The 25,147-nt window shown below is 34.5% G+C and overlaps 2 protein-coding genes across 2 annotated transcripts in view; one reads left to right on the top strand and one right to left on the bottom strand.

The window, feature by feature from the left end:
* LOC129254741 (uncharacterized) overlaps nt 1-10,618 on the top strand; it is a 17,721-nt gene extending 7,103 nt beyond the window's left edge. The window contains exons 6-17 of the mRNA XM_064110637.1: nt 105-206; nt 691-816; nt 1,467-1,564; nt 2,039-2,079; nt 2,710-2,785; nt 3,357-3,527; nt 4,131-4,179; nt 4,809-5,041; nt 5,493-5,577; nt 6,399-6,548; nt 7,017-7,133; nt 7,793-10,618. Coding sequence (XP_063966707.1) covers nt 105-206; nt 691-816; nt 1,467-1,564; nt 2,039-2,079; nt 2,710-2,785; nt 3,357-3,527; nt 4,131-4,179; nt 4,809-5,041; nt 5,493-5,577; nt 6,399-6,548; nt 7,017-7,133; nt 7,793-8,406 — 1,862 coding nt within the window. The 3' untranslated portion in view covers nt 8,407-10,618. The remainder of the gene's footprint in view (nt 1-104; nt 207-690; nt 817-1,466; nt 1,565-2,038; nt 2,080-2,709; nt 2,786-3,356; nt 3,528-4,130; nt 4,180-4,808; nt 5,042-5,492; nt 5,578-6,398; nt 6,549-7,016; nt 7,134-7,792) is intronic.
* On the bottom strand, nt 8,475-25,147 carry LOC129284253 (F-box/LRR-repeat protein 2-like). The gene is made up of 14 exons (XM_064110645.1): nt 25,072-25,147; nt 22,684-22,782; nt 20,281-20,423; nt 19,469-19,555; nt 19,038-19,169; nt 18,346-18,443; nt 16,109-16,149; nt 15,183-15,258; nt 14,366-14,566; nt 13,723-13,768; nt 12,927-13,165; nt 11,811-11,898; nt 11,271-11,426; nt 8,475-10,763 (listed from the first exon to the last, which is right to left on the bottom strand). The coding sequence occupies exons 3-14, from the start codon at nt 20,369-20,371 to the stop codon at nt 10,597-10,599; spliced, it is 1,422 nt and encodes a 473-aa protein (XP_063966715.1). The 5' UTR covers nt 20,372-20,423; nt 22,684-22,782; nt 25,072-25,147; the 3' UTR covers nt 8,475-10,596.

The following is a 25,147-nucleotide window of genomic DNA, read 5'->3' as shown; positions in this document are numbered from 1 at the left end:
ATGTAATAATATAAGACAAGTCAAAATCATCAAATGGCGAGGGTGTTATAGATCTGTAAAGTGCTTAGAAATTGTAAGTATTATTTTTGTTGTCTTCTTTGCAGTATGCAAGAGATGGCGAAAGGTGTGTGAAGCAACATGGCTTTCTCAGTCTTCCCTTCACTTCACTAATATGTTCAAGGGATTTTCATTCTCAGAAGAACAAGGTTTGCTCGCTTCTCTTATCACCATACTCTGTCTGTCACACCCTCCCTAAATATCTTTCTCTCTTTTTAATAATCAGCCTTTCTCCTTCTCTTCCTGATTCTCTTTGTATAGCTCTCCCTCTCTTTCTTACTCCCTCTGTATTTCTTTCTCTCCCTGGTTTGTTTTATGAACCCATGCAGGAGAAAGAAGGGGACATTTGCATTACATGGCCAGATCTTTAAATTTTAACTCGAGTGCTTAGAATACTCATATGATCAGTGAGGTAAAATATATTCCTTTGCCAGCCTTTATAGGGCATCTCTTTGACAATTTTGCATATTCTCCCCAATTCTTTTTCCCTTCTCTTTCTCATTGTTTATCTACTAGTAAGGTGATGGCATGAAACTATAGAAGTCCTTTGTGGAATGTTGAATAATTACATCCATGACTGTAAAAACTTTCCTCCTAAATTCTCTCTCCTTACTCTACCTTGTATCATTTCAGTGGGCCCCACTGTAATGACCGATGCTATCTTGAAGTCTATTCTATTCAAGGGTTGCTACAATCTCAAACATTTGGATATCTCGGCCTCTCCAAGGTTTCTCTCTGTAAGATCACTTAATTGTATTGGTAAGTGGTGGCTTAAGACATATCACACATACCCAAAATACCACTGTGATATTTTTTTGTGTACAGACGTAGCACTACAGACTGCCGACTTAAATTCATGAATGTAAATCAATGTATCAAGTCTCAAATAAAATAATTTTTGCATCAAGTCACACACAATATACACATGATATCAGAATCTGTGTCAACTCATGCTGCAAAAATCATCTCTTTTGTTATAGTTGTACACAAATTTATGGGCATTAAGGCGTATTTAGACCAAGAGATGATAGAAACAATTATTTACATTGTTAATTTTCTCAATTCCTATATGATTGATACATAAATTTCTAGTAGACCAAATTGATTTAAGTCTCTTTGGCCTAGTTTAGACAATCTACTTATTGGTATTGGACCAATTTGTCACATGCCAATTAAATCAGTCATAATGCTAAATAAGACAGGGCTATAATGTGCAGAGAATTCAAGAGTCTGTTGCATTAAGAATTGTGTTTGATTGCAACTCCTAAAGTCACCTTCTGATTGGTTAAAAATCAAATTGTGTTTGATTTTGGAGTTGCATTTGATTGCAACTCTCTCTGCAACAGGGCCCACAGAAGATGTCATTGATCGTGCTGTTGAATGTTCTTTGTTATGCAAACAATCTGCAGGTCAGGTGTGCCGAGAGCTGAAGTCACTCAACTTGTCATTCTCCAAAGTGGATAACAACAGCATCAAGACTATCACCAACGGCTCCAGGAACATTGAGGTATGTACTACAGGGCCCCATAACAAAAAGGATTGCAATCAATTTCAAATTTGATAGAACAATTCTGATTGGCTACTGCTTAGTCTGCTGAATAAAAAATGCACCATGATTGTAATTTGTCAGTGCCATTTTAAAATTGATTGCAAACATTGTGTTATTGGGCCTAGTGTTGAATTTCTTGCTGTAAAGATTTTACTTGAGCCATCTTCATGTTTCTAGGTCTCAATCTTGTTAAAAGGAAAAATTTCTTATCTATATTATCTAGCCAATGTCTTGGTGTTTCTGCCCCAGAAATGGACATGATGTTAATATGACCAAATGACTGTCTTTATATTTATTGTTACCTGCACATTGAGTTAGTTTAGGAATTCTAGATTGTTGTGTCACTAATTGGTGTATCATGTTCCCATTTTTTTACACATAGATATTTCATTTTTTAGTGTACTTATATTTATATCTATTTTTTTTCTCCAGAGAATCATTTTGAAGGGATGTCAGGAGCTTGGAGAGAAAGGGTAAGACAAATATAAACTCACTTGCTCATAATTCAAAATTATTTTTACAGAGATGGAAAACTGTTTCCCCATGTATACAGTTTTTGCAATATAGAAGAAAAAAATCATGCAAATAAAAAATAAATCCAGTAACTGAATGATATAAAATAAATAAAATATGAAAAGTAAAGTCCATTGCAAAACACTTTTTCAGTAAGTAACATGATAAATGTTCAATAAATATGTTTTCATATTAACTCTCAATTAAGTTAATTTAATTTAAATGTGTTGCAATGACAGTCTTTTATGCAACTCATGCTGGATTTTAAATTCATGGATATCTGGATTCATTTATTGCAGCCATTCATTACTTATTACATTGACACAAATTGAATTTTACACCACAGCAAAGAACACCTTTAAATCTCTGTAATCTTCATTCATATGAAAACTGAGGGCCAGTATTTATGCTTCTTAAGACGGTTGTACCAGACCCAATATAACCTTGTTACCTCTATTCCTCTAAATCCCTGTTAATATCAAATATGGTTATCATTTGGACTAAGAAGTATATATTTTTTTAATTATTATTTAGGAATAGCTTTCATTTATTTTGTTTTTCAGTCAAAGTTTTGTTTATCTCTATATTAGAGTCTGGTGGCTGTTTCACAATTGTGAAAACCTATATCATGTTGATTTGACAGAGAATCGTCGTGTTAATGGAAAGGTTAGTATCCTATTAATGCTATTCAATATTTCAAACATCTTTAATGACTTACTAAATTATGTTCATAGCCCAAATTAATCTTTTAAATTATCAGTTGTCACTAAAAATTATTTGCTGGTATGTCTCCTTTCTTTTGAAGCAGCAAGCACTCAGTCAACATGCTTGTAAACCTTCTGTACCCTATTGCACAAAACTAAATAATCATTGTAACTTTACCATTGTTAGTTACATATCCAACATTGATTATAACTACAATTGAAATATTGATTTTGATTAATTGTTTAGCAATGTTGCCATGGTAGACATCATTGATTGCAGTCTCAGTTAAAGTACATGTAATGTGCAAACAGCTCTTGAACTCTAATCACTCTTGCAAATTTGCCTTAATCAATAATTTGGTAAAACAAAAAAAATGTCCCCAAGAAACATCCTTATGAAAATTCTCATTCATAATATTGCAATTACACCCTTATTCAATCATTCATCAAAATTTGCATTTTCTGAGTTGCTTTTTAATCTAATAGCCGCGATCATGTGTGCTTGATAAATTTGAATCTTGAATCTCTTACAGTGCTTTCACATCCTGAACAAGCACTGCAAGGTTGTGTTATTGAATGGCTGCTGTAGTGTTAATGATAAAGGATTAGATTGCCTCACAGCAAAGTGTGGAGAGAATCTCCAGGAACTTGATATCAGTGGCTGTATGATCATCTCTGATAAAGGTTTCATCAATCTCACAGCGGTAAATTTCAATTCCGTTTTTCATTTTAGAAGATTTAGTGTTTACAGTCTGTTATGTTCCTTTATCACCTGTTGACTTTATTTAAGTGGTTGATGAATGCTACAGCTCATTTCATGTGCTGGGATAATTGTTAACAGTTTTAATCAGTTGTAAATACTCATTTTTTCTCATTTCTTATTTATTTCAAAAGTGTTTAAAAATATGGATACCTTAGAGATGCCAACTGTAAATTGTTGTTGGCAGTATAATTTTTGCCAAACTACTGCAGGTATTTTTCTCCCAAATTGTATTCTACCCATGCCTATTAGAGACTAGATGAAAATTGTTTTCAATAAAAAGTACATCTTTCCAATCCTCAGGATACTGCAAATGTGTCTTCATTTCATTGCATTTGTTGTTTCAACCACTGGAAATTGGGATGATATTGAAAGGTAGAGTACAACAAAACAATACATGCAAAAAGGGTCCCTGAAAACAGTAAAGCTTGTGGATAAGGCTTGCTACAAATAATCAATTCAAAATTAGAAATTTATGTTTTTAGGATTATTATTTTTCAATCTTTTGGTAAATTATAGTGATAATTTATTCTTCTGAATATTACAGAGATGTAAGAGTCTACAGAATCTAAAGATGTGTGGTGTTCACTCCAAAGGTATTAACATCCATTCAGAACTATATTGGACTGTATTTTTAAATGATAGCAACATTTCTTTACTTTTTGTTTAATTTGATAATTGAAGTATAGCCTTCTTCCTTCCAAGTCATTAAATTTATACTTAGATGCCAGCTGTTACAAGCTTTAAAATAGACATACCAGTAACAACTATATTATATGCATGTATGCTTCTTGCTGATGTACAGAAATAAAATGTGCTGAAATATGGCACATTTTAGCTGACTGTGATTCAAGAATTGCATTAAGAATTGTTATGAGAATTATTTTAAGGAAGGCTATGGAGATTTGTTAAACTACTGTGTGATTCAGTTTGAATGTACTTCTTCTTTTTCAACTTTTTTTTAGTTTGTACTTATTGTGAATGCAGAAAAAAAATAATTGTGGTAAATAAACCCATATTTAGTTGAAATATCACGAAAATATTTACGCTTCTCATTTAGTCCCACCCATTACTCTGCTGTGAATGCTGTAATACTTGATATTGTTCCAAAGGACATGAAATGAAAGTGAAAACTGTTCAAAGCCAGCTAATTTTCACCTCTCCTAGAGCTGGCCTTTACCCTTATTTATCGTAAGTTTATAACATTTTTCATTGCCTGCCACAGTGACATCTGCTGGTCTGAAGACCCTGAGCAACCTGACATCGTTGGACACCTTGCATCTAACCTACCATCAAGAGATGAGTGATGCGATCCTTGCAGAGCTTGCTTACCATTGCACAAGACTGAGAGAACTGCGGATAGATGGATGCAACTTCCAGGAGATCACGGATGTAGGGATGCGATCCCTGGCACACTGCCCTTGTCTTGAGGTCCTCAATATCAGCTATCTGGGAAAGGTGGGGATCTTCTACTACAGAAATCATGTTAACTGAATACATTGCAATATCTGTAGTTACTCTTACTTAGCTAAACTTTTTTTTCTCTAATATGAAAGTTGCTTTGCAAAATGCCTTCATGAAAAACAAAAGGTGTTAATGATAACTGTAATGATTATATTGATGATGAAGATGATTATGTTGATAATAAAGATGACGATGATGATGATGAAGATGATGATGATGATAATGATGATGCAATTAATTAAGTGTTCTGTCCACTAGCACTCTCTCCCAAGTATTATTCTTACTTCAGCCCAGCCTTTATCCCAGGGCACAAACATATCATAGAGACGTACATATTTGCTAACACTGAACAAGTAAAACACAACATAGGATGTGATTGTGTCTGAAAATTAAAACATTTTACATGTAGATGATTGGTTATTGTTTTTCTGTATATTAATTTCAGGTGACCGATGAAGGTTTTAAACATCTAGCTTTGGCAGGTAGACTTCAGACGTTGGTTGCTAGGTCTCTGCATATCACCGATGAAGGTAATCAATCGCAAGATTTGCTAGTTAATAGAGTATTAAAGTGGTGGATGTCATTGGGTGAACCATGATTTAAAACCAGTGGAAATCCTAACCATCTGTACTCGTGAAGTTTACACACAGGGTGTGTAAAAGCATTATCATCACTGTTCCATATTAGTAAACACAGAAAATAGTGAATACATTTATTGTCTCTCAGTACCTTTTCTATCATTTTTCAACACCATGCTCCAATGCATACTAAATGGTCTCTATGACAAAGAATTTTCCCATACTGGACCTATAAATAAAGGAGAGGGGTGTCATTTAATTTTCTTCTTAAAGTTAACTACGACTTAATGCACAAGCATGAAATTATGAGTCAAAGTTGGTCTTTCACTTGTAATTGCATTAGCTAATGATCGTGATGGGATGAAGGTAGAAGAAGATGAAGGAGTCAAAATAAAGGAAGGAGAAGGGGGAAGGGGAGAAAGGGAATGAGAAGACGGAATAATTCGCCATTGAATTTAAGAATTATATCATCACTGGAGACCTTCAAATCTAAACTGAGGTGGTATCTTTTCTAACAGTATTAGTTATTGGCACTTTGACACTCATCTGAACTCTCTCATTCTTTCTTTTCTTTGAAAAAAATATTTCTAGATAGATGGTGCTATATATAGGCCTATTATTATTATTATTATTATTAAGGAAGAATAAGACAGAACAGGTGAAGGAACAGATTAAGTCGAAGGAGGGAGATAAAGAGGAGGGGAGATGAAGAATTATATTATATTACATTATTTAAATGTTGAGTCCTGTTGTTCACTGACCTCATTCCACAGCTATTGGACATCTTGCCGCTCACTGCCTGAGACTTAGAGAGCTTGATGTATGCGGATGTACTGCTTTAACCATCAACTCTGTTCAGGTATTCCTTGAAGCCAGAGATACAATGACAGAGGCCATCTCACCTTTGACTCTTGACTATGGAGGTCAGTTGACAATATCTTTGGAACATGAATTTTGTGTGAGCCTGTGTTCCAGGCCATGTCCTCCCCAATGACAAGTTTATTGGAAAGAATAAAGAAAAATAATATTGAAAATAACATTGTAAATTTCATAAATAATTGAATATAAATAAGGAATTCATGCAATTGTTAAAGTTTCTTTCAACTGCCTCAAGTTTCCTGTGATGCTCCATTAATTACATATGCAACAAGATTGGTAGATGCAAATAATAGAGCTGTTGATGTCATATACCCACTATTCTTTCTGCATTTTATTACACCAATGCCAAATATTCCATTTATCTCCAATGATGCAAAACATTTGACTTCTCATGAAACATGGTTAAAAAGTCTTCATTGATTATGATTCTAAGAGCTTCAATAGTATCAATCTATTAAAATGATAGTATTTGTGTTATTGATCTTAATCACCTCTGATCTGTTGCACCACAGGAACTTCAATAACCAGGGAATCTTTAGCAGAGCTTGGTGATATTGATAAGAGTGTTACTGTATGTCTACAGAACTTCAATGCTCCTCCTGGTCAGCGCTTTCCAACTCTTACCTATGGTATGTATATCATCCCATCCAATTTATGGCTGAATCTTGCTATATTGACTAATAGATACAAAGCTATGGCCATTGCAGTAAAAAAAAGGTGTTTTTTTCTAGAAAAGCAGACTAGTGGAAAACGGAAATAACATTTTCTTAGATAAAAGGAAGATGAAAAAATGGTTTATAGTTACATTAATTAAAGTGAAAATCCTCATTATACTGTCTGGAACATGTTAACTCAAAATGGATTTGATATCTTTGAAAATAATGATATTGCATTAATCCTATTGTAAGTGATATTAGTATAATAATTTTCACATTGAAATAAAGAATATTTTATGCAAAAGCTGATTTGCTGTGTTTATTGCCTGTATGTATTTATAATTATGTTTTTCATTCAACAAGTCATCTCTATTCTTCTGTAAGATTTTGTGTATTGATGGTGTGAGTGTAATATACATTTTCTGTATAAGTTCCATCATGATTTTATTAAATTAATGAATAATGTATTTGTGCCTACAAAGTCGCTTCTTAACCTTTTAGTAGCAAATTCTATATTCCCTTGGGCTTTGTATAAGGACCCTCTAGTTCCTTAATGCAATGGCTGAGGTGATTTATATATTAGGTAAGATTTGACAAATGTATCTTTTTTTTCATTTTCACTGATGCAACAGATGAACGGTTGGCAGATTCAAGTGATTCCAGTGAAGAAGACGAAGATTTTGAAGTGGATGTTGATCCTCTAGACGATGAACGCCCTATATTGAATCTAGCAGTGCATCTTAATCTCCCTCGGACCAGACAAACAAGAAACAATATTGAATATCTTGAGGTGCCTGCAGAATCAGATGAACCCTGGGACGGCATAGTGCAGTCAGAACCTGCTGAATGTCAGGGTAGTGACCCTGTTGTAGGTGACCCTGAACAGTTCAGAGAGGTTGGTCAGGAGACTAGTGGAGAAGTTCCTTTGGTTCCAGGTAAGGATGGCACAAATGGAGCAGGAAACTTTCATGTGTCCCAAGCTCACCCGGAAGTCCATATGGGTGAATGTTTGAATGACAGTCATGGGTTCTTAAACCATGGACCTGCAACTGAGTTGACAGGGCCTGCTGGACCAGGCCACTTTGCCTATGCTAATCCAGACCTAGCTCAGTTTGTAGACGTCGAGGAGCACCTGCTGGCAGGTGACCATGGAAGGGGTGGAGACTGGTCAATAGCGGAAGAAGATGTGGATGATTTCTTGGATGCTGATGACCCAGCTTATATGAATGATATGCTACTCAGTTGAGAGAGGTCAGTCCCGTTACTGATCAGAATACTGGTAAATGGAGATGGGAGCAGCAATGGCGGCAGAGACTGGTGTCCCTGAGGACTTCCTGCAGGTTAGTCTGAATTTTGGTGATTCAGTGAGCAAGATTAAAATCATGCTTCACCAGTGGGAAGGCAATCATTTACCACACCATGGCAAACGCATGTAAAAGTTGAGGCATCAATAACCACAAAAATTGAGGACTTATACATGTGATTTTTCAGCAAGCTCAGCGAGCAAAGGTGAAGTTCTCAGTAAAGAAGGACAATCCTTCAACAGATCAGAGCAATGGCAAGTATTAGGCAAAAAGTTAGGCTGCTGGTAACTTTATTCTGATGAACCTGGATGTTGATGATTTTAGTCAGGAATGATGAAGTATTCTTAATTTTAAGGACGGTTCTCTAGCAGAATACTGCGATTGCAAGTGTCAAGGAAAGCGTCACTGATGAATGAGTTGAAGAATTTGTCAACATTCATGCTGAAATGTGTTTTTGATGGCAGGTATGGAAGGTGTTATAAAGTTTTCACCCCACAATGTAGTGATTGTGACTGTGTAGGACCAGTGGTAATTGTATAAATTGCTCGAAGTGGAAGAATCAACAGATTTGGCAGGAAATGACAAAACAAAGAGGATGTGTGTTAGCTTTTGTAGTCTTTGGCTGCAGGTTACTCATATTCCATGTATTGTTTAAAGGCTATGTCTGCCTCAACAAATAATAGTAGATGATTTTAATAAATAGAGAAAAATCAAACATTGAAAATATCATCAAAATATGATGTAAATTAAGATAGTTATGACATTTTGAAATGGTTGTGTAACCCCACAAGACACGCACATCCTGGTCATTATGCAAATGAGGGAACTGATTTCATCAAAATCAGATGTTAAACAAATAAAGTAATGACATTTTGGCAATTTCCTTATTTTTGCAGAGCATTTATATGGACAACACTGATGATATATGCGATATGATGAAGGGTTCAAAGTCCAATGGTTTATTTCCACATTTCTGTAAGATAGATTTACAACATTCATGAAAATTTGAAAGAAACGAAAGATGCAAGAATAGATTAAAAGAAGAATATATATTCAGTAAATCATGCAAAAAGCATTCACAAGAATCATATTTCATAAACCTAAAATATTAATTGTAGGCATACAAGCAAAAAAAGACAGATGGATATCATGATGCAAAATTATATAAGGAACTAGCTTTAAGATGGAATCTATAGGAACTGTTCAGTGATACTTGCCAAATATTTGTAGAACTTTCATTGATATATATATTTTTTTTTTAAGTTTGCTACTTTAGGAAATTATATAAAGGAAGAGAAGAATCATTGCAGGGTCAATGCAATTTAAAGTAAAGCCTTGTTGAGTTTTTCATAGTGTTTCAAGAGTAGATGGTGAGACAAATAACCATGTGTGCTAATAAATGTGCATTGTATGCTTCTAGTCTTAAAAAAGTAGTCCAAAAGTGCACAGATAAACTTCTAACAATCAATGATTTCATTATTATGTCATGAAATGTGTTATATATCATCTCATGCGTAACTGTGGGCAGAATTTTCACAAGGTTTTTTTAATTTGCGTTAAGTTTTTAAAAGAATTAGATTGGTCTGTACTCCCTTACCTCTGCAAGTTATTTTTTGATGCCTCATTGATTCTGTACAAAGAATGTTGCTGAACTTTGTTCTAAGCTTTGTCCTTATGAGCTTCAATACTTTAAGATATCTTAGTTAAAATGCATTAAGAGAGTTTTGATTAATTACATATGGTGCTTGCTTTCATATTTCAGTATTGTTCAAAATGTTTAATCCGTCTTGTGTTTCTAACTGTACAGGGAGGTTACCTAAATTCTTTATTTTGATAACAATAAAAGCAGCTTTTGAAGTCAAATCATCATTTGTTCACTCTTGTAGTAAAAGTTTTTTTTTTTTTTATTGCATAAAGAAGTAGAAGATTATATAGTTTTACTTTCATGAAGACTACTTCATACTCTTGCTCAAGGAGAACTTGCATGGGCAAATCTAGTAGCATGGGCCCTACACTGCTACACATGCTCCAAGACTAGTACTTTTTGCTTATACATGACTTGTATAATTTTTTTTTAATCCCTCCAAACAAAACTCAATTTTGAGAAGTCTCGTATGTGTGGATTCTTAAAATTACAATATTTTGTTAAAGTTTAACAAAGCTGGAGAGATTTCATGGTGTCCAGGATTGTTGTTTTTGATACCTGCCTCAGTATCCCCCAGGCCTCTGTCAAAGAACACTTCAATTCCAGTTCCTTGCAGCTCAAAGGCTTGCACTTCTTCTCCAGTGATGCCGCTACCTGTAGTAGGATGATGGTGATGAGTATGATGATGATGATGATGGTAGTGGTGGTGATTATGATGGTGAGTTTGATGATGATAGTGGTGGAGGTGCTTGTGGTGATGATGATGGTGGTGGTGGTTGTTATGATGATGAAGATGATGTTGATTGGGATGATAAAAAATATTCAAATGAAAAGAAAAGAGAATACTATTTAATGATTTTGCATGTGTTTACAATAGTTCATGTTTTTAACTAGACCATTAACTCCAGCCCCTCCTCTGCTCTATATTGAATTTCCGAATTTACTTTATATCTTCAGTTACAATGCATGATAATACTCTTGTATTATTTTTCTTTTTGAACACTTATCATTGTGTCAATAATTCAGAATTAGTTATTTATTATCATGAGAGTTGTGACAGATATAACTAGAATACAAATGATACCAATGGTCTAGCTGGTGGTGAATCCAATATGAAATTGATGTCTGAGAATGAAGCTAATACTGGAAATTGTAGAATACCTTCAGCAAAAATTTGCAGAGTTGGACTTTTGTACTCGTCATCCCGCATTGCTCTCGCCTCTATCAATGCCTTTAGAGTAGCTGAGGTTATAGAGGACATATAACATATATCTAGAAACTTAAGATGACTGCAGTTCATTGCTATGTGGTAGAAACCTGGAAAACAAGCAAGAAAGTTAAAAAAAATTGTATGAATGGGAATAATAAAACGTTTTTTATTTTACTACTAATAATGATAATTATAATGATGATGATAATGATTATAGTGATGATAATAACAAGAAAACTGACGATGATGATATTGAGTAATACTAATAATGATTAGGTGTACTAGTAGAAGTACCAGTAGTTCAGCCTTCCCAAATATTGATGGGATTAAATAATCTTATGGATTTTAAAAGCAAACTTTCAAAATCAAATTTGTAACCGTGCAATAGCAGAATTCTTTTTTTTAATTCTGGTAGTACACTGAATACATTAATTCCCTCAATAACAAAATGTTCATAGAAATAAAAAATATGGACACTCCTATGTACTCACCCTCATCGTCACACCTTGTATTACCCCGTATGAAAAGAGTCCTCAGTAGTCCCCTCTTTCCTAGGGATTCCAGGCCATCATTGGTCAGCTTTATCAACAAAAGTAATTTTAAAATGTTGTGTTAACTGAATTGAGCCATGAAAAAAAATGATTAAGAACAGAATACTTATTTATACTTCGTGTAACTTAGCTTATCAAACATTTGATTTGATTTGATTTATTTCATTCTTCATAAAAACACATACACTGTATAAAAGTCAATACATATAAGTAAAAAACAATGATGAACATATAAATACATTAGACATAGTAATCTCATGGCCTTTCATTTTTTTATTTTGAAGATATACAACATACACCTGCCTGTTGGCCTTATATTGATTTATATTAGCATAATTATTGTATTGCTACTATCAAGAGATTATTATTTTCTCATTCTAATGCAAATCATCAAGTTGCACACACGTGAAACAGCTTATTTTTCGATGTGTCTGTGTGTGAATTTTGATTATTGCTGCATTTGGACGTCATAGAGGAGCATTTCATCAGGTTCGTGAAAAAACTTGTTGGATATTATTTAAACCTTAAAGTCTGTTACCATAGCCTTTAAGCAAATCAAAATCAAGAAAAGTTTTTATCGCAACATGTCATTAACATAAGAAAAGTAATTTTAGATCTCGATATATTTCAGGGATTTTTTTTATTCAAGGATAATTCTATCATACCATCATACTATTTCTCATCAAAATAATGTTTCTCAAAAGTTTCTTATCCTCTCAGATGGTACAGAATATCTGAGTTCATTCTCCTGAATCAAAATCACCACACCATGACAATATGGATCAAAATTATGTGTTAAGTTTTTAAAGTGTCAGAACTTCATTATTCAGTTGGAGCCTTCTAGAAATCCCCGCCAATCTACAAAATGGGGCAAAGAATAGGGCCCCATCAGTTAAGAACTACTGTCATAACTTTGTCTTAAGGTGGAAATAACCATGGTAACAGTGCTCAATAGCCAATCAAAATTAAAAGGATTTCATGGAAGTTTGGATGGTTACAAAGTTCCCATGATGTTATCTGTTATGCAAGAGGTCCCTGGATGGGACTCGGTCTTACTTGCAGGAGTCCACCGAGTATCAAAATCTCAAGGCAAGGCAGCCGAGCTAGATGTGTTAAGCCTTTCCCTGTTACAGCATATCCCATTGACATAGTCCCAGAGATGTTCAGCTCCTGCAGAGCTGGACAGGACTTGACGATACCTTCGAGGTGGACATCATCCAATTGTTTAAGCCCTTGTAGACATAGGACTTGAAGATGCTGAGTATTTTTCAGATCCAACAAGTCGTCAGGAGGGACTTTTTAAAAGATATCACAGGAAAAAATCTTCAGCCCATTGGAATATGATATAACATGCATAGAAAATAAACATGCATCAAAAGTGCAAACGCCTTTTTATCCCCGCCCAAACATAAGATCTAAATATAGTAGACCAAGACGAAGCAGAAAATTATAGGGAGAAAAAAAATCACGTCTTCAGAACATTGCACACCATCGGTTTGGGGCGAAAATACCATTGGTATGATTCATACATAAAAAAACCGGGAATTTACTATATGATCTTCTGAATTCAATTTCTTATCATGATAACGTCAGATTACGATTGGCCAAGATTTTACGCTGATTTGTCCTTAGCTCTGACCTAAAGCTGTGCTTATTTCCAAAATATATATTTTGTTTCGCCATACGATCATTTTACTTGTTTCCTTTAACCAAAAAATGGAAATACTTGCTTTGTTGTGAGGAACTAAATAAGACATACGTACTTATTATGCACACAATGTATTATCCCTTAACTTGGTGTAATAAAATTGAAATTGATGTGTTTTTTATGAAATTATAATGGAAAACATACCAGATAAACTTCCGCACGCATGAAGTATCTTAAGATTCTGACATTTCTGTGAAGAAGACAATATGTTTTTGATAGATTAGAAATTTAGGAAAATTTTACGATGTAGGCCTATAATTTCTTCAATGGTAGACCTACTGACCCTTGCCTGTGCATGAAAATATTGCCACAATAAAAAGATGTAAATTAAATTACTTTTTTAACAGAAATACATGCATGAGCTACTTATCAAGACACACCAAATAATTTAATCGACCCTACAAAAAAAGGGATTTTGTGTTCGTTTATTTGCTGTATTGTCATCATGTATATCAATATAGGCATGGGCGGAAACCCCAGGAGGACGTGTCCCCCTACCCAAAATAGTAGTGGGGGGGGGGGGACACAATATCAAATGTCCCCTACTATTTTTGGTCTTTTATGATGGAAAGAAAAAAAACATTCAAAATCGAAATAAAACATGTATTTTGGACGAGATGACCTTACACTTTGGGGTGATAACCTTTTTTTTTGCTTGTCAAATTTTCCAGCCCCTGGTCCCCCCTACCTTTGGGGAGAGATTTCCGCCCTTGAATATAGGCCTACGTCAGCTTTTATACAAATAGAGTTAAGTGTTTAATTGGAAATTAAATGACTGAATTTATACCTCGGTCAGCTTGTTAAGTCCTACCCATCGATCGGCAGACATATCAGGTAGGCGTCTCATCTGGATTCGGCGACAGTACCCGAAGTTGAGTACCTCAAGTTCTGTACAACGCGAGGCCAAGATGTCGATTGCCCTGTTTGCTATCTTCCAGCCTGCCATCACGTTAACCACACGACAGCCTGGGTTCAGCTCACTGAAACACTGTCAAATGATTTATGAATTCTTTAGAAAATCGTATTAATGAAGTATTGGTCGTAGAAAGGCTTTATGAATTCAGCACTAGTCAAGACACTTAAAAGCGTCGCCACCAAGAATCTAAAAAAGGAGTATACCCAGTGACCTTCGTGCTAGGTTCTTTATCTACATTTCCCTCTTAATGTCAACTGAGCATCCTGAACATTCCTCGAAGATCCAGCTAATGATTTTATGTAAATATCACTTCTTATAAATATATGTTAAAAAGGAAGAGGAAATCATCGACCAAACTTATGCCTCCAAACCCATGAATTCTCCACAAAACGGACTATTATTTTTTTTAATTGATGTCTTTCGTTTACCTTTCCAGTCATCCTCTCGTTGCCATGCAGATCAACATAAATCAGATTCTTGCTATTCTTTATCTACATTTCCCTCTTAATGTCAACTGAGCATCCTGAACATTCCTCGAAGATCCAGCTAATGATTTTATGTAAATATCACTTCTTATAAATATATGTTAAAAAGGAAGAGGAAATCATCGACCAAACTTATGCCTCCAAACCCATGAATTCTCCACAAAACGGACTATTATTTTTTTTAATTGATGTCTTTCGTTTACCTTTCCAGTCATCCTCTCGTTGCCATGCAGATCAACATAAATCAGATTCTTGCTATTCATACACAGACTTTTCACTCTGTTGATGAGAAAAAAAGTTTTTTATTTCAGAAAAGCTTTATGCATCCAGAAAACAAAATGAATAGTTGCTTCCAATTTACCATGCAGAGCACAGAATTGTGATCTTTGTCGCTATATAAAATGCGATATTTTTTTTTTTTTTTTTTTTTTTTTTTTTTTGAGAATTCATGTTTGGAACAACGCGTTGAACAATTTTTCAAACTTGAATATTGATTTTCCTATATTTTTTGTACAAGAATAAAAAGATAAAAATTATGTTCTGAGAAAACTAGATAATCTTGATCACTACTGATCATCCACCATTTACATTATTTGATTTATTTTTTTCTTTTCTAAAGTAAACCTTAATTTGCATTTCGTGTTTTTTTTTGTATTGTGCAGTTAAAAAAAAGTATCAAATTAAAAAAAATCATTGTTCAGTTGCAAAGCATTATTGCAGTCATTATGAAAACGATTTTAAACCAAAGGCGATTAAATGCTTCATAGTACCTTACTGGTATTTGTTTATAACCACGTTTTATTCTGGACACTGCATGGATAGATTACATTTCAATTGTTATAACTGTGTTTTTTATGGATTTTGTCTACTGTTTTGTTGGAAATGAGAAAAATAAAACTGAAACTGATAGGCGTAACTTCGTGTGACCAGAATATAGCAATTCATTGTAAAAAAAAAAGTGGGTTGAGCTAAAGCTAAATTATTCTTAAAGTATATTTGGAATGATAGAAGTTTATTTGGAAAGATGGGAAGGTTTAATTGTTTTTATACGGGTATATTTCTTAGAGTTCGTTAGATCAATTTAGGCGTATATATTCCTACATGTATATAGTATAATTATTGTACTTACCCATTTTCCATCAATTTCCGACAATCCCGGGCAATGAAAATCTTTTGGGAACAAACAAAGACCAATTAATTTGTATCCATACAATAGTGGAAAATTGATCAATCGATGTGGGTAGGCCAATATCCGGATGACTTTTCTACGAACATAATGGAACTGTTATAATGATATGCCCCCCCCCCCCAAAAAAAAAAAAAAAAAAAAAAAAAAAAAAGATAAATAAATAAATAAATTATAGAATAAATAAGAATAAATAAATAGACAAAATAAAAATATAATAATGATGATGATAATAATAGTAATAATAATAATAATCATAATCACTGCTCGACTGGGAAGGGGTGGTGGGACACACATGTCAGTCGTATAACATATGCGAACGTCCCTCCACCACAAGACGGAAAAAAATCGTTATGTTATCCCCATATTGTTTTTTCCTGATTTCATTCAAAATTAACATTTCAATTTGACATTTCATATAGCACAATCGACACTTCACATTTCACTTTTGCTTCAAAAACATAACTTGGAACATGGATCATATGTAACTAAAAAATGATGAAACCATTCTGTAGGCCTATGCACCCAGTGGAACAAGAAATCAACAACCCCCCCCCCCCCCCTAAAAAAAGGAGAGGGAACTTTTCCCTTGATTCATAGGAGATTCAACATCAATAACATATAAATAGATTGCACCATCATACCTTCCTCTTCCCTTCCCCTTATCGGTCAATTATTAATACCCCCCCCCCCCCCGATATATTAAACGTTTCAGTTTGCACCCTAAAAGCATGCAATTTTAACAGCACCTAAAACTCTGCAATTACAGGGTTAAACTCTACAACCAGTAAGGTGCATAGCATCACCCTGTGCTTGTGTATCAACCCCGAGAGTTAGTAATTGAACCCCTATAATATACAGGGTAAGTCCATCGGATTAGGTCAATTTTTGTGACACTATAAAACTGTGTCTCATTTAAACTAGGCAAATATCTTCCAATGATTACTTTAGCAAAAATAGTGTCCTACATAGGATTTCTGAAATACGTGTTGCAACAACAGACCCGACAATCTATTACCAATCATGAATGTGATGTCCATGTAACGTTGGTTTTAAAAAAGCTGATATCTTCTGCAATAAATCCAGAAAAGATTTCAAGATCACAATATAATTACGATGGTAGGAGGCCTCAACATTGACACATGACTGAGCCACATCTAAATTGATCTTCACTGTGTAATACAATAGTTCCAGGGACCTGGGAACGATTTTTTAATTTTTTTTTTACTGGGGGTGCTGATATAAATTTGAAAAGCAAAAAAAAAGAGAAAAAAGGAGGGTTTTCACTCCAAAACGGAAATCAAATTGGTCCCGAGAAAATTGTAAGAGATAAAAAAAAAGATTTTTACTGGAAATTTTAGATCAAATTGGTCACGAGAAATATGAAAAGCCCCCTCTAAAAAAATGAAATAAAAAATAAAAGAATAATAATAATCCGCATTTATATAGCGCTTAATACATCGGAAAGACGTCTCTAAGCGCTTTACAGACATATCATTACCCCGGTCATCGGATCATTGCATGCCCGCATACAATGTATGCACCTTCTCCACTCCCTGGGGAGCATTCCAACAAGAGTTCCAAGACTCAATTGCTAGGCATACTACATATAGGCTTTCACATCCTACCGGGTACCCATTTAACACCTGGGTGGAGAGTGGCAAAATGTGGATTAACGCCTTGCCAAAGGACGCTAGGCCATGATGGGATTCGAACACACGACCCTCTGATTACAAGGCGAGAGTCAGAACCGCTACACCACGACGCTTCCACGTTTATATTTAAAAATAAAGGGGGGGGGGTCACTTCAAAATGAATCTCATTTTGGTTACATAGCACCCCGCTTCCCAGGGCCATGAATAGTTCATACCTACACTGTAAAAATGCTGTTTAAGATTTTAAACACGTTGTTTCAGTCCGTCACTCTAACAACTACACTGTTTAAACTTTTTAAACAACTGTTGAAAACAACTTGTTGTTAGAGTTGTTTTACTGTGTAAGGTTGCATAGAGATAATGTAATTTTTTTTACTCAATGCGACGGACTTACCCATACAGGCCCTTTGGTCGAGCAGTTTTTATTACTAAAATGGCTACCCTGTTTTAAAATAAAACGACAAATATATAAAAGTTTATATGTTTTAGTGGGAGTGAAAAGGGCTTTGATGTAACTCTATTTACCTCGATCTTTGGACAGCCAATGGAAATGGTTTCCATGGTTGCATTGTCCACAAAGCTTTCTGATAAATCCAGGTACCTTAATTCCGTGCAGATTTCTCCTGCGTTTAGAGAATAACAAAGAACATTATAGATCTGAATTCAGAGAACTCCGACGTTATCTCTTACTTCATGGGACTGTAGTAGGCCTACTATTTTCTACATCGAAATGAGACTTAATTAGACCTTGTTTTTTAATCAGTCCTTTATAGATACAATAATATTTGTTCGATGAAGTGTCGGTCAAGTCAATATTCGGGCTCATTATGTTTCCGTTCCCTTCGGCTGTACAACCAAATTGGATATGTATGTCGAATTAATGTCAATGTCAGCTGCACCATCCCCATTATTGCGCCATGAACCATGTAAACAGTGTAATATGTAAGCTTGACTTTGGATCATATATATATCCTTACTTATTATTATCAATATTCTTCTTTTTTTTTCATTTTTTATGACCAGTGATTGGGCATTGGTTGATGTAATCAGTTTATAATAAAATCTACCTTAAGTCTATTTAAAAAAAAATAGACCGGATCAGAGTGAACCCTTTCCACTGTCTTGCATAGGCCTTTGACATCATATTTTAATGATTATGGGTGCCCTCTTGGATTTTTTGTTTTTACAGCAAAGATCAATTTCTTTTCTTACCATACCTATGCGTGACAGTGATTCGGAAGTAAGATTCTCGGAAGAACCACTGACATCTAGTTTCCTAAGATTGCGGCATCCCTTCCTCAAAGTATCGTTCAGAAGAAGGTCATAATCTATCGCTGGAAGCTCTACATCTGAAGATAGAAGATAGTGTATCCCTCAGTACTGCTTATACGCTCCAAGATATATGACTAAGTACATAGAATACTAAATTAAAAACTTTTTCACCTAAGTATAAGAATCATAATTATGGCTTCACAGAAAAGCTGTCCAAAAGCTTGATATTCAAGACTTACCATCGATCCGCGGACACCATTTTAGGGGATAGATTAACAAAAAGTCACCGATAAGAGCATTACATCCCCTGATATCTTATTAAGAGAGTACCTCACACATCCCCTCCTCTCCCCCCCACCCTCTTATGTTGGCTTACCTGATTCACAATACAGTAAATCACAAAAGACGAGAGAAGTGAGACTTGACCACACAACCCGGGAGGCACCATTCCATCTCTTACAAACTGTCGATTTAAGTTGATTAATAGAAGAATATTTGAACCGCTTTTGATGTGCTAACGTGTATGGTTATGTTTAATTACAATAAGAAATTCAATAAACTGAAATATAAGCTGGTATCATTTCGAATCATTGATAGTAGTTCTAAAACAGTGATGAACAATAAAGGAGAAGAAGAAGAAGTATGATGATGGTGGTGATGATGATGATGAGGAAGAGGAGGATGAAGGAGGGAGAGGTGATGATGATGACGATGAGGAGGATGATGATGATGATGATAATGGAGGGAGAGGTGATGATGATGACGATGAGGAGGGGGGAGGGTGAGAAGGTGGTGGAGGTGATGGTTTTGGTGAAGATGGTGATGACGATAACATGGAGGAAGAGAAGAAGAAGGGTGATGATGATGATAATGATGATGATGATGATGAAGGTGGTGGTGGTGGTGGTGAGGTTGACCACATGCAAAGGGCCTATCAGAACAATTTATACTTGACTTCGTTGGGACAGAGAAAGCATATAATATCAATCATATTGAAATGACTCCAATCTGTCCAATGATTTTTTTCTACTCGTATTTTCTCCTCTTAATGAGCTGTTGGATGCCCGCAATGAAACATTAAGCAATATAGAAAGACTTTTAATGATACCGATAATAAATGACTAAACTTCCTGTAAATAATTGTCTTGAGTCACTCTTAAAAAAATCTAAAAAAAGAAAATACCTTACCCCATTCGAAATGTGCTTTGTCAAAAGGGCTTGTTAGATATGTATAGATCTTCATGAGAATCTCTTCTGGTAGATTATCAAATGAGGCCATCTTTCTTTTTTTTTTATGGGCAGAATTTTCTCGGATTCATCAGCTGAAATATCTAAACAATACATTTACATTATAAATTCCGGATAAATTCATATAAAATGAAATATGTGTTAAGTCGTCATTACCAGTATTGAATTTAATAGTTATTTCCAAATATCCCTCGTTTTTTATTACTGTTTCTAAGAGAGAGATGGGGGGGGGGCGGGGGCTGTACGCTGTACACACTGAGATACCTTTACTGATCAGATCAAAAGAGGCAATGGTTGCCATCTAGTCTTACTCACAGACCTGTTATAGCAATATAATTATGATGATTGTTATTCTTAATTTCACCATTATTAATATTCATGAAAAATGTATGAATGTTCCGTGTGTAAAATAAATAGTACATACTGAAAGTTCGATAAAACAGCACTGTTAATTAATGCCTTGCTCACGGGAATAAGTACCGTACGTTGCCAGGATCGAACCCCGGCCATGATCGATTACAGAAATTTGACTGAAAATTTCCAAAACATCAAGCAAATTTTGACCCAGTATCAAACTAATGCATTGCAGTTGTGTCAAATATTATATGCCCTGATTATGAAATCATGATGATTTACTGTTAATCTATTTTAAACAGATACACAGCAGGTCCATGAATTGAGATAATTTTTTTTTCATCATTGCAAATCATCAAATACTTCTTATATTTACTTAATACAAGATTTTTTTTAATCAAGGGATTTTTTTTAATTCAATGAATTAATTTCCTTATAGGTTCAATATCTTTTAATACAATTAAAAGTGCATAACATTTACAATACAATCATATCTAACAACAGCAGATCATGATGCATGGGTTATTTTAAAAGAATTTTCTGAATACTTTAAATTAGGGAAGGATATTTTTGAATAGTGGGGAAGAAATTGACATAATGATTACTTAATTTACTCGATTAAAATGTACGAGCATTACATGAGTTAGCACCCTACTGCCTTTTCAATACGCCTCCTCCTTCGCCCCCTCCCCCTCCCTCTACCTACTCTCTCCTCTTAAAAAAACAACCCCAAAACAAACTAATAAATCATTGAAACTGTCACCCCCACATCGCCAATGGCGCTGTTTCTGATAAACCTTATAGGCCTTCCATGTCATATTAAATAAACTTCATATTACTTACATTTTTCAAGAATAAACGATTATTTTTTTTAATCAATTTATGAAGTAGTTTTTATTTGACAACAACTTCAATTCAAATACAAAAAAAATACGCATAACAAATAAGAATCCCATCTTTTTACAAATCAAAAAATACCTTGACAACTCATAAATTTAACACTATAGGCCCTACATTTTTTTAATTTCCTTAAATGTTACAAAAAACACAATTTCAGACATCATAAAATACATAATTATCAATAATATTAATGGTAATAACATGCATTAAGAGTAAACTCTACAATAAACTCAACATACTCATTTTTTTTCCGAGTTTCAAATATTAAAACATTTTTTAAAAACAGATTTTCCAAATGCAAAAAAATACATTATATTTTGTGATCGATTATGAATATATTTTCATGGATAAAAAAATGAGTAAAACAGTTATCATAACAAGAAAAATTGAGGATTTTCTTTTAATTTTCTTTTTAAATTCACTGAATTTCGAAGATGCAAAAAACGTTTATCAAATCAAGATAGTTACAACTATGACAAGATGATCAATCTCTTCAGTCCCTTTAGAGATACATGTACGCCTACTCGCGATGTTAGCATTGTAATAACAATTATTCTATAGCATAATAGACTTACATTGCATACATTTACAAGACTTTGCAATACAAACACATTGATGAATTCATTCTTAGATCAACTTTTTTCTATCTAAAAGAATGTATACGCTATGTAAAGTTTAATCTTAAGTTGATTTTTTATATAAATTATAATCTCAAACCATGATCGATTACAATCGTTGGACTTAGTTTTAAATTTTTAATCCAATTAAATAGTTAATTTGTAAATGTGATAAATTTACAACATTGAGAATCATTTAAAATATATAAAATATAAATTGCTTGTCTTACAAATAACATTAATGGCTCACACAATTATTTTAGATCACTAATTGGAAACCAGATATTACTTTAACCATAAAACAAAAATAAAATATATTGTACGAGATACGGGATCCCTTTGTCATCAATGACCTAAATTAAAGCTACCCTCCCGTTAAAGGGTAGCGACCTTTGATCACTTTTGGAAGGGACTGATTGCGGCTAGCTCCCGTCATTCGGTCACCATAACTACAACTAAAGAAAGAACATACTAGCCGCAAGGGATAATTCATTGGCCCGGACGGACGGCAAATCAGATGACTGGGCGTTGGGTTCAGATACGCGATCTCTTCATTTTGGTCGGGAATTTCCTATGTGAAAACAGAAAAAGAAAAAAAACAAACATCGCCGTGATTTAGAAGATCTAATGAAGGGGCTATTGACCATTATTTGTTTAAAGTTTTGTTTAAATTATGATTTCATGATCGGGCCAATATTCATCATTTATTTACAAAATAGGGCCTATACTCACTCTCCAAAACAGGCACAAGATCTGAGCACTGTGTCCAAATTTCAGGGGAAGAAATCATCTTTCTAAAATGTCTGGTCCTTTTTGACTGCGTATATACCTCATGTAAATGGACATTCAGATTTCAAAGAACAAAAAGAGCACTATTATGCCGCGAAATTTCTGGAGCTAGGGTTCTCATTCCTATAGCCATATAGGCCTCCTATAACTAGACATGATCTACAGTGTATTTTGATGTTGCTGTTATTTCCTATTTGACGATTATCGAGTGTGATTATAAGGGCACACTCTTGATTTGTCTTTAAAAAAGATACTATTAACCCCCCCACTGGGCATTTTACCCGATATTACCCGGGTTGTAACAGGTAATAACGTAGTTATTACCACGGTAACACCAGTGGGTAGTAACGGGGAAATAGTAGACCAATCTTTCCCCGTTATTACCCGGACCCGATATTACTCCATTTACCCAATATTACCCAGTATGATGTAACCGATATTTCCAGTTATTTTCATGATATTACTGTCCGATATTACTCCATTTACCCAATATTTCTCAGTATGATGTAACAACTATTTCCAGCATTTTAATGATATCACCACCTCATATTACTCTGTTTACCCAATATTACCCAATTAATGTCGGCTCATTAAAAAAACAATTAGTGTCATTAGGGTCATTGAAGCACATTTTTACAACTCCATACTCTAAGCCATATCATCTTATCCTATCCTAAAATCCTACATCCTAATCCTAATCCTATCCTACACCTATCCACCAAACCCTGTCATTTACTTCTATATATTGAGCGAGCTTACAACACTTGACAAATTATGGTTAACAATTATTCAACCCTAAAACATTTTTCTAAAATTAATGTCATGATTATGACTAATATGATATATAAACTACACATTTTTCTGAAAATTTTCTGGGTGGAATAATTGCATAAACATAAACACATTAATTATTACAGCTATATTAGCTAAAATTTTGGCCATTTATTGTAGTAATAAATATTCATGAGTAACTAATATTCCCAGCATTTTCCTGATATTACCATCTGATATTACTCCATTTACCCAATATTAATGGGTTCCGCATGGGTTGGAGGTCTCGTTTCCATCTGAGTCCTATCTGGGCACCATGTGGGTTCAAGTATATGTTTTCATCTGGATGTGGGCCCATATGGGACCCAGATATCCCAGATAAGAACCGTATGTGATCCAGATACTTTGCTGTCTGGGAATGGAAGCGTTTCAACATTACCCATTACCCCTTATCAACCTGTTTGTAACTGGGTAAAATGTTGGTTTCATCAGGGTGATAACAGTAATTTTTTGGACTTTGAAAATTTCGCTGGGATTGCTGTAAGATTGCTCTTATTACTAAAGTTTGCAATGTTATAACCAATCAAAGTCATTCAACATTACCCTTATTACCCCTCATCACCCTGTTGTAACTAGGTAAATGTATGTTTCATCAGGGTGATAACAGTAACAGATATCAACAGGAATTATAATTTCGGTAATAACATGGTAATAACGGCAATATTTGGTGTTACTCAAATTTCCGGGTGATATTACCGGTAATAACCGGTAAAATTGGTAATCGGTAACAAATTGCCCAGTGGGCCAGAGGCAATGGTGGAGTTTTTATTTCCCGGTCCGTTGTGCAAAATAGTCATGTGCCTGAGAATTTATGGGTGTTTGTTAAGTGCTGTTAGCTGTTACATTTTCCATATATATATGTACATCACCATTGCATGCTCAAAATCAAATGAAATAGTCGGGTGAACAACCATACCCCTGATATCAAAATATGGTGTTTGGGGAAAGGGTGATGAATCTATAAAGCACGATCCATCATATGCCTGCTAATTTAGGGAGGTTTTTTTCAATTTATTGGAAGAACTATGATTTGCATGTTAATCTATGCAGAACATTTTTTGCCGTTCTTATTCACATTGCTATGTGAGCACGAGGGGGTCGCAGTGAGCACGCTGAACTGAGAGGTTTTCTAATAAGTCTATCTAGACTAAAAAAGGGGCGACAACGCTTGCAGGAAAATTGTATTATCAGAGTAATGAATATAATAATTATGAAATATCACATCAATTCAATAATTTACCTGGTCAGCAGAGAATCTCATTACATATAACTGTTTGGCGGAACGTCTCCATGGCCTATATCATACGCATGACATC

Source organism: Lytechinus pictus, chromosome 2, assembly GCF_037042905.1.
Source record: "Lytechinus pictus isolate F3 Inbred chromosome 2, Lp3.0, whole genome shotgun sequence".
Lineage (NCBI taxonomy): Eukaryota > Metazoa > Echinodermata > Echinoidea > Temnopleuroida > Toxopneustidae > Lytechinus > Lytechinus pictus.
Note: the sequence above shows the minus strand (reverse complement) of the source record. Positions and strands in the feature narration are given on the sequence as shown.

Excerpts from the sequence above, each read along its gene's own strand:
- LOC129284253 (XM_064110645.1), bottom strand. The coding sequence starts at position 20,371 with ATGGCCTCATTTGATAATCTACCAGAAGAGATTCTCATGAAGATCTAT. Across the intron at positions 18,444-19,037 it reads CGAATCACTGTCACGCATAG|GAGAAATCTGCACGGAATTA; the intron begins GTATGGTAAGAA and ends CTCTAAACGCAG. Across the intron at positions 13,769-14,365 it reads GACTTAACAAGCTGACCGAG|AAATGTCAGAATCTTAAGAT; the intron begins GTATAAATTCAG and ends TCTTCTTCACAG.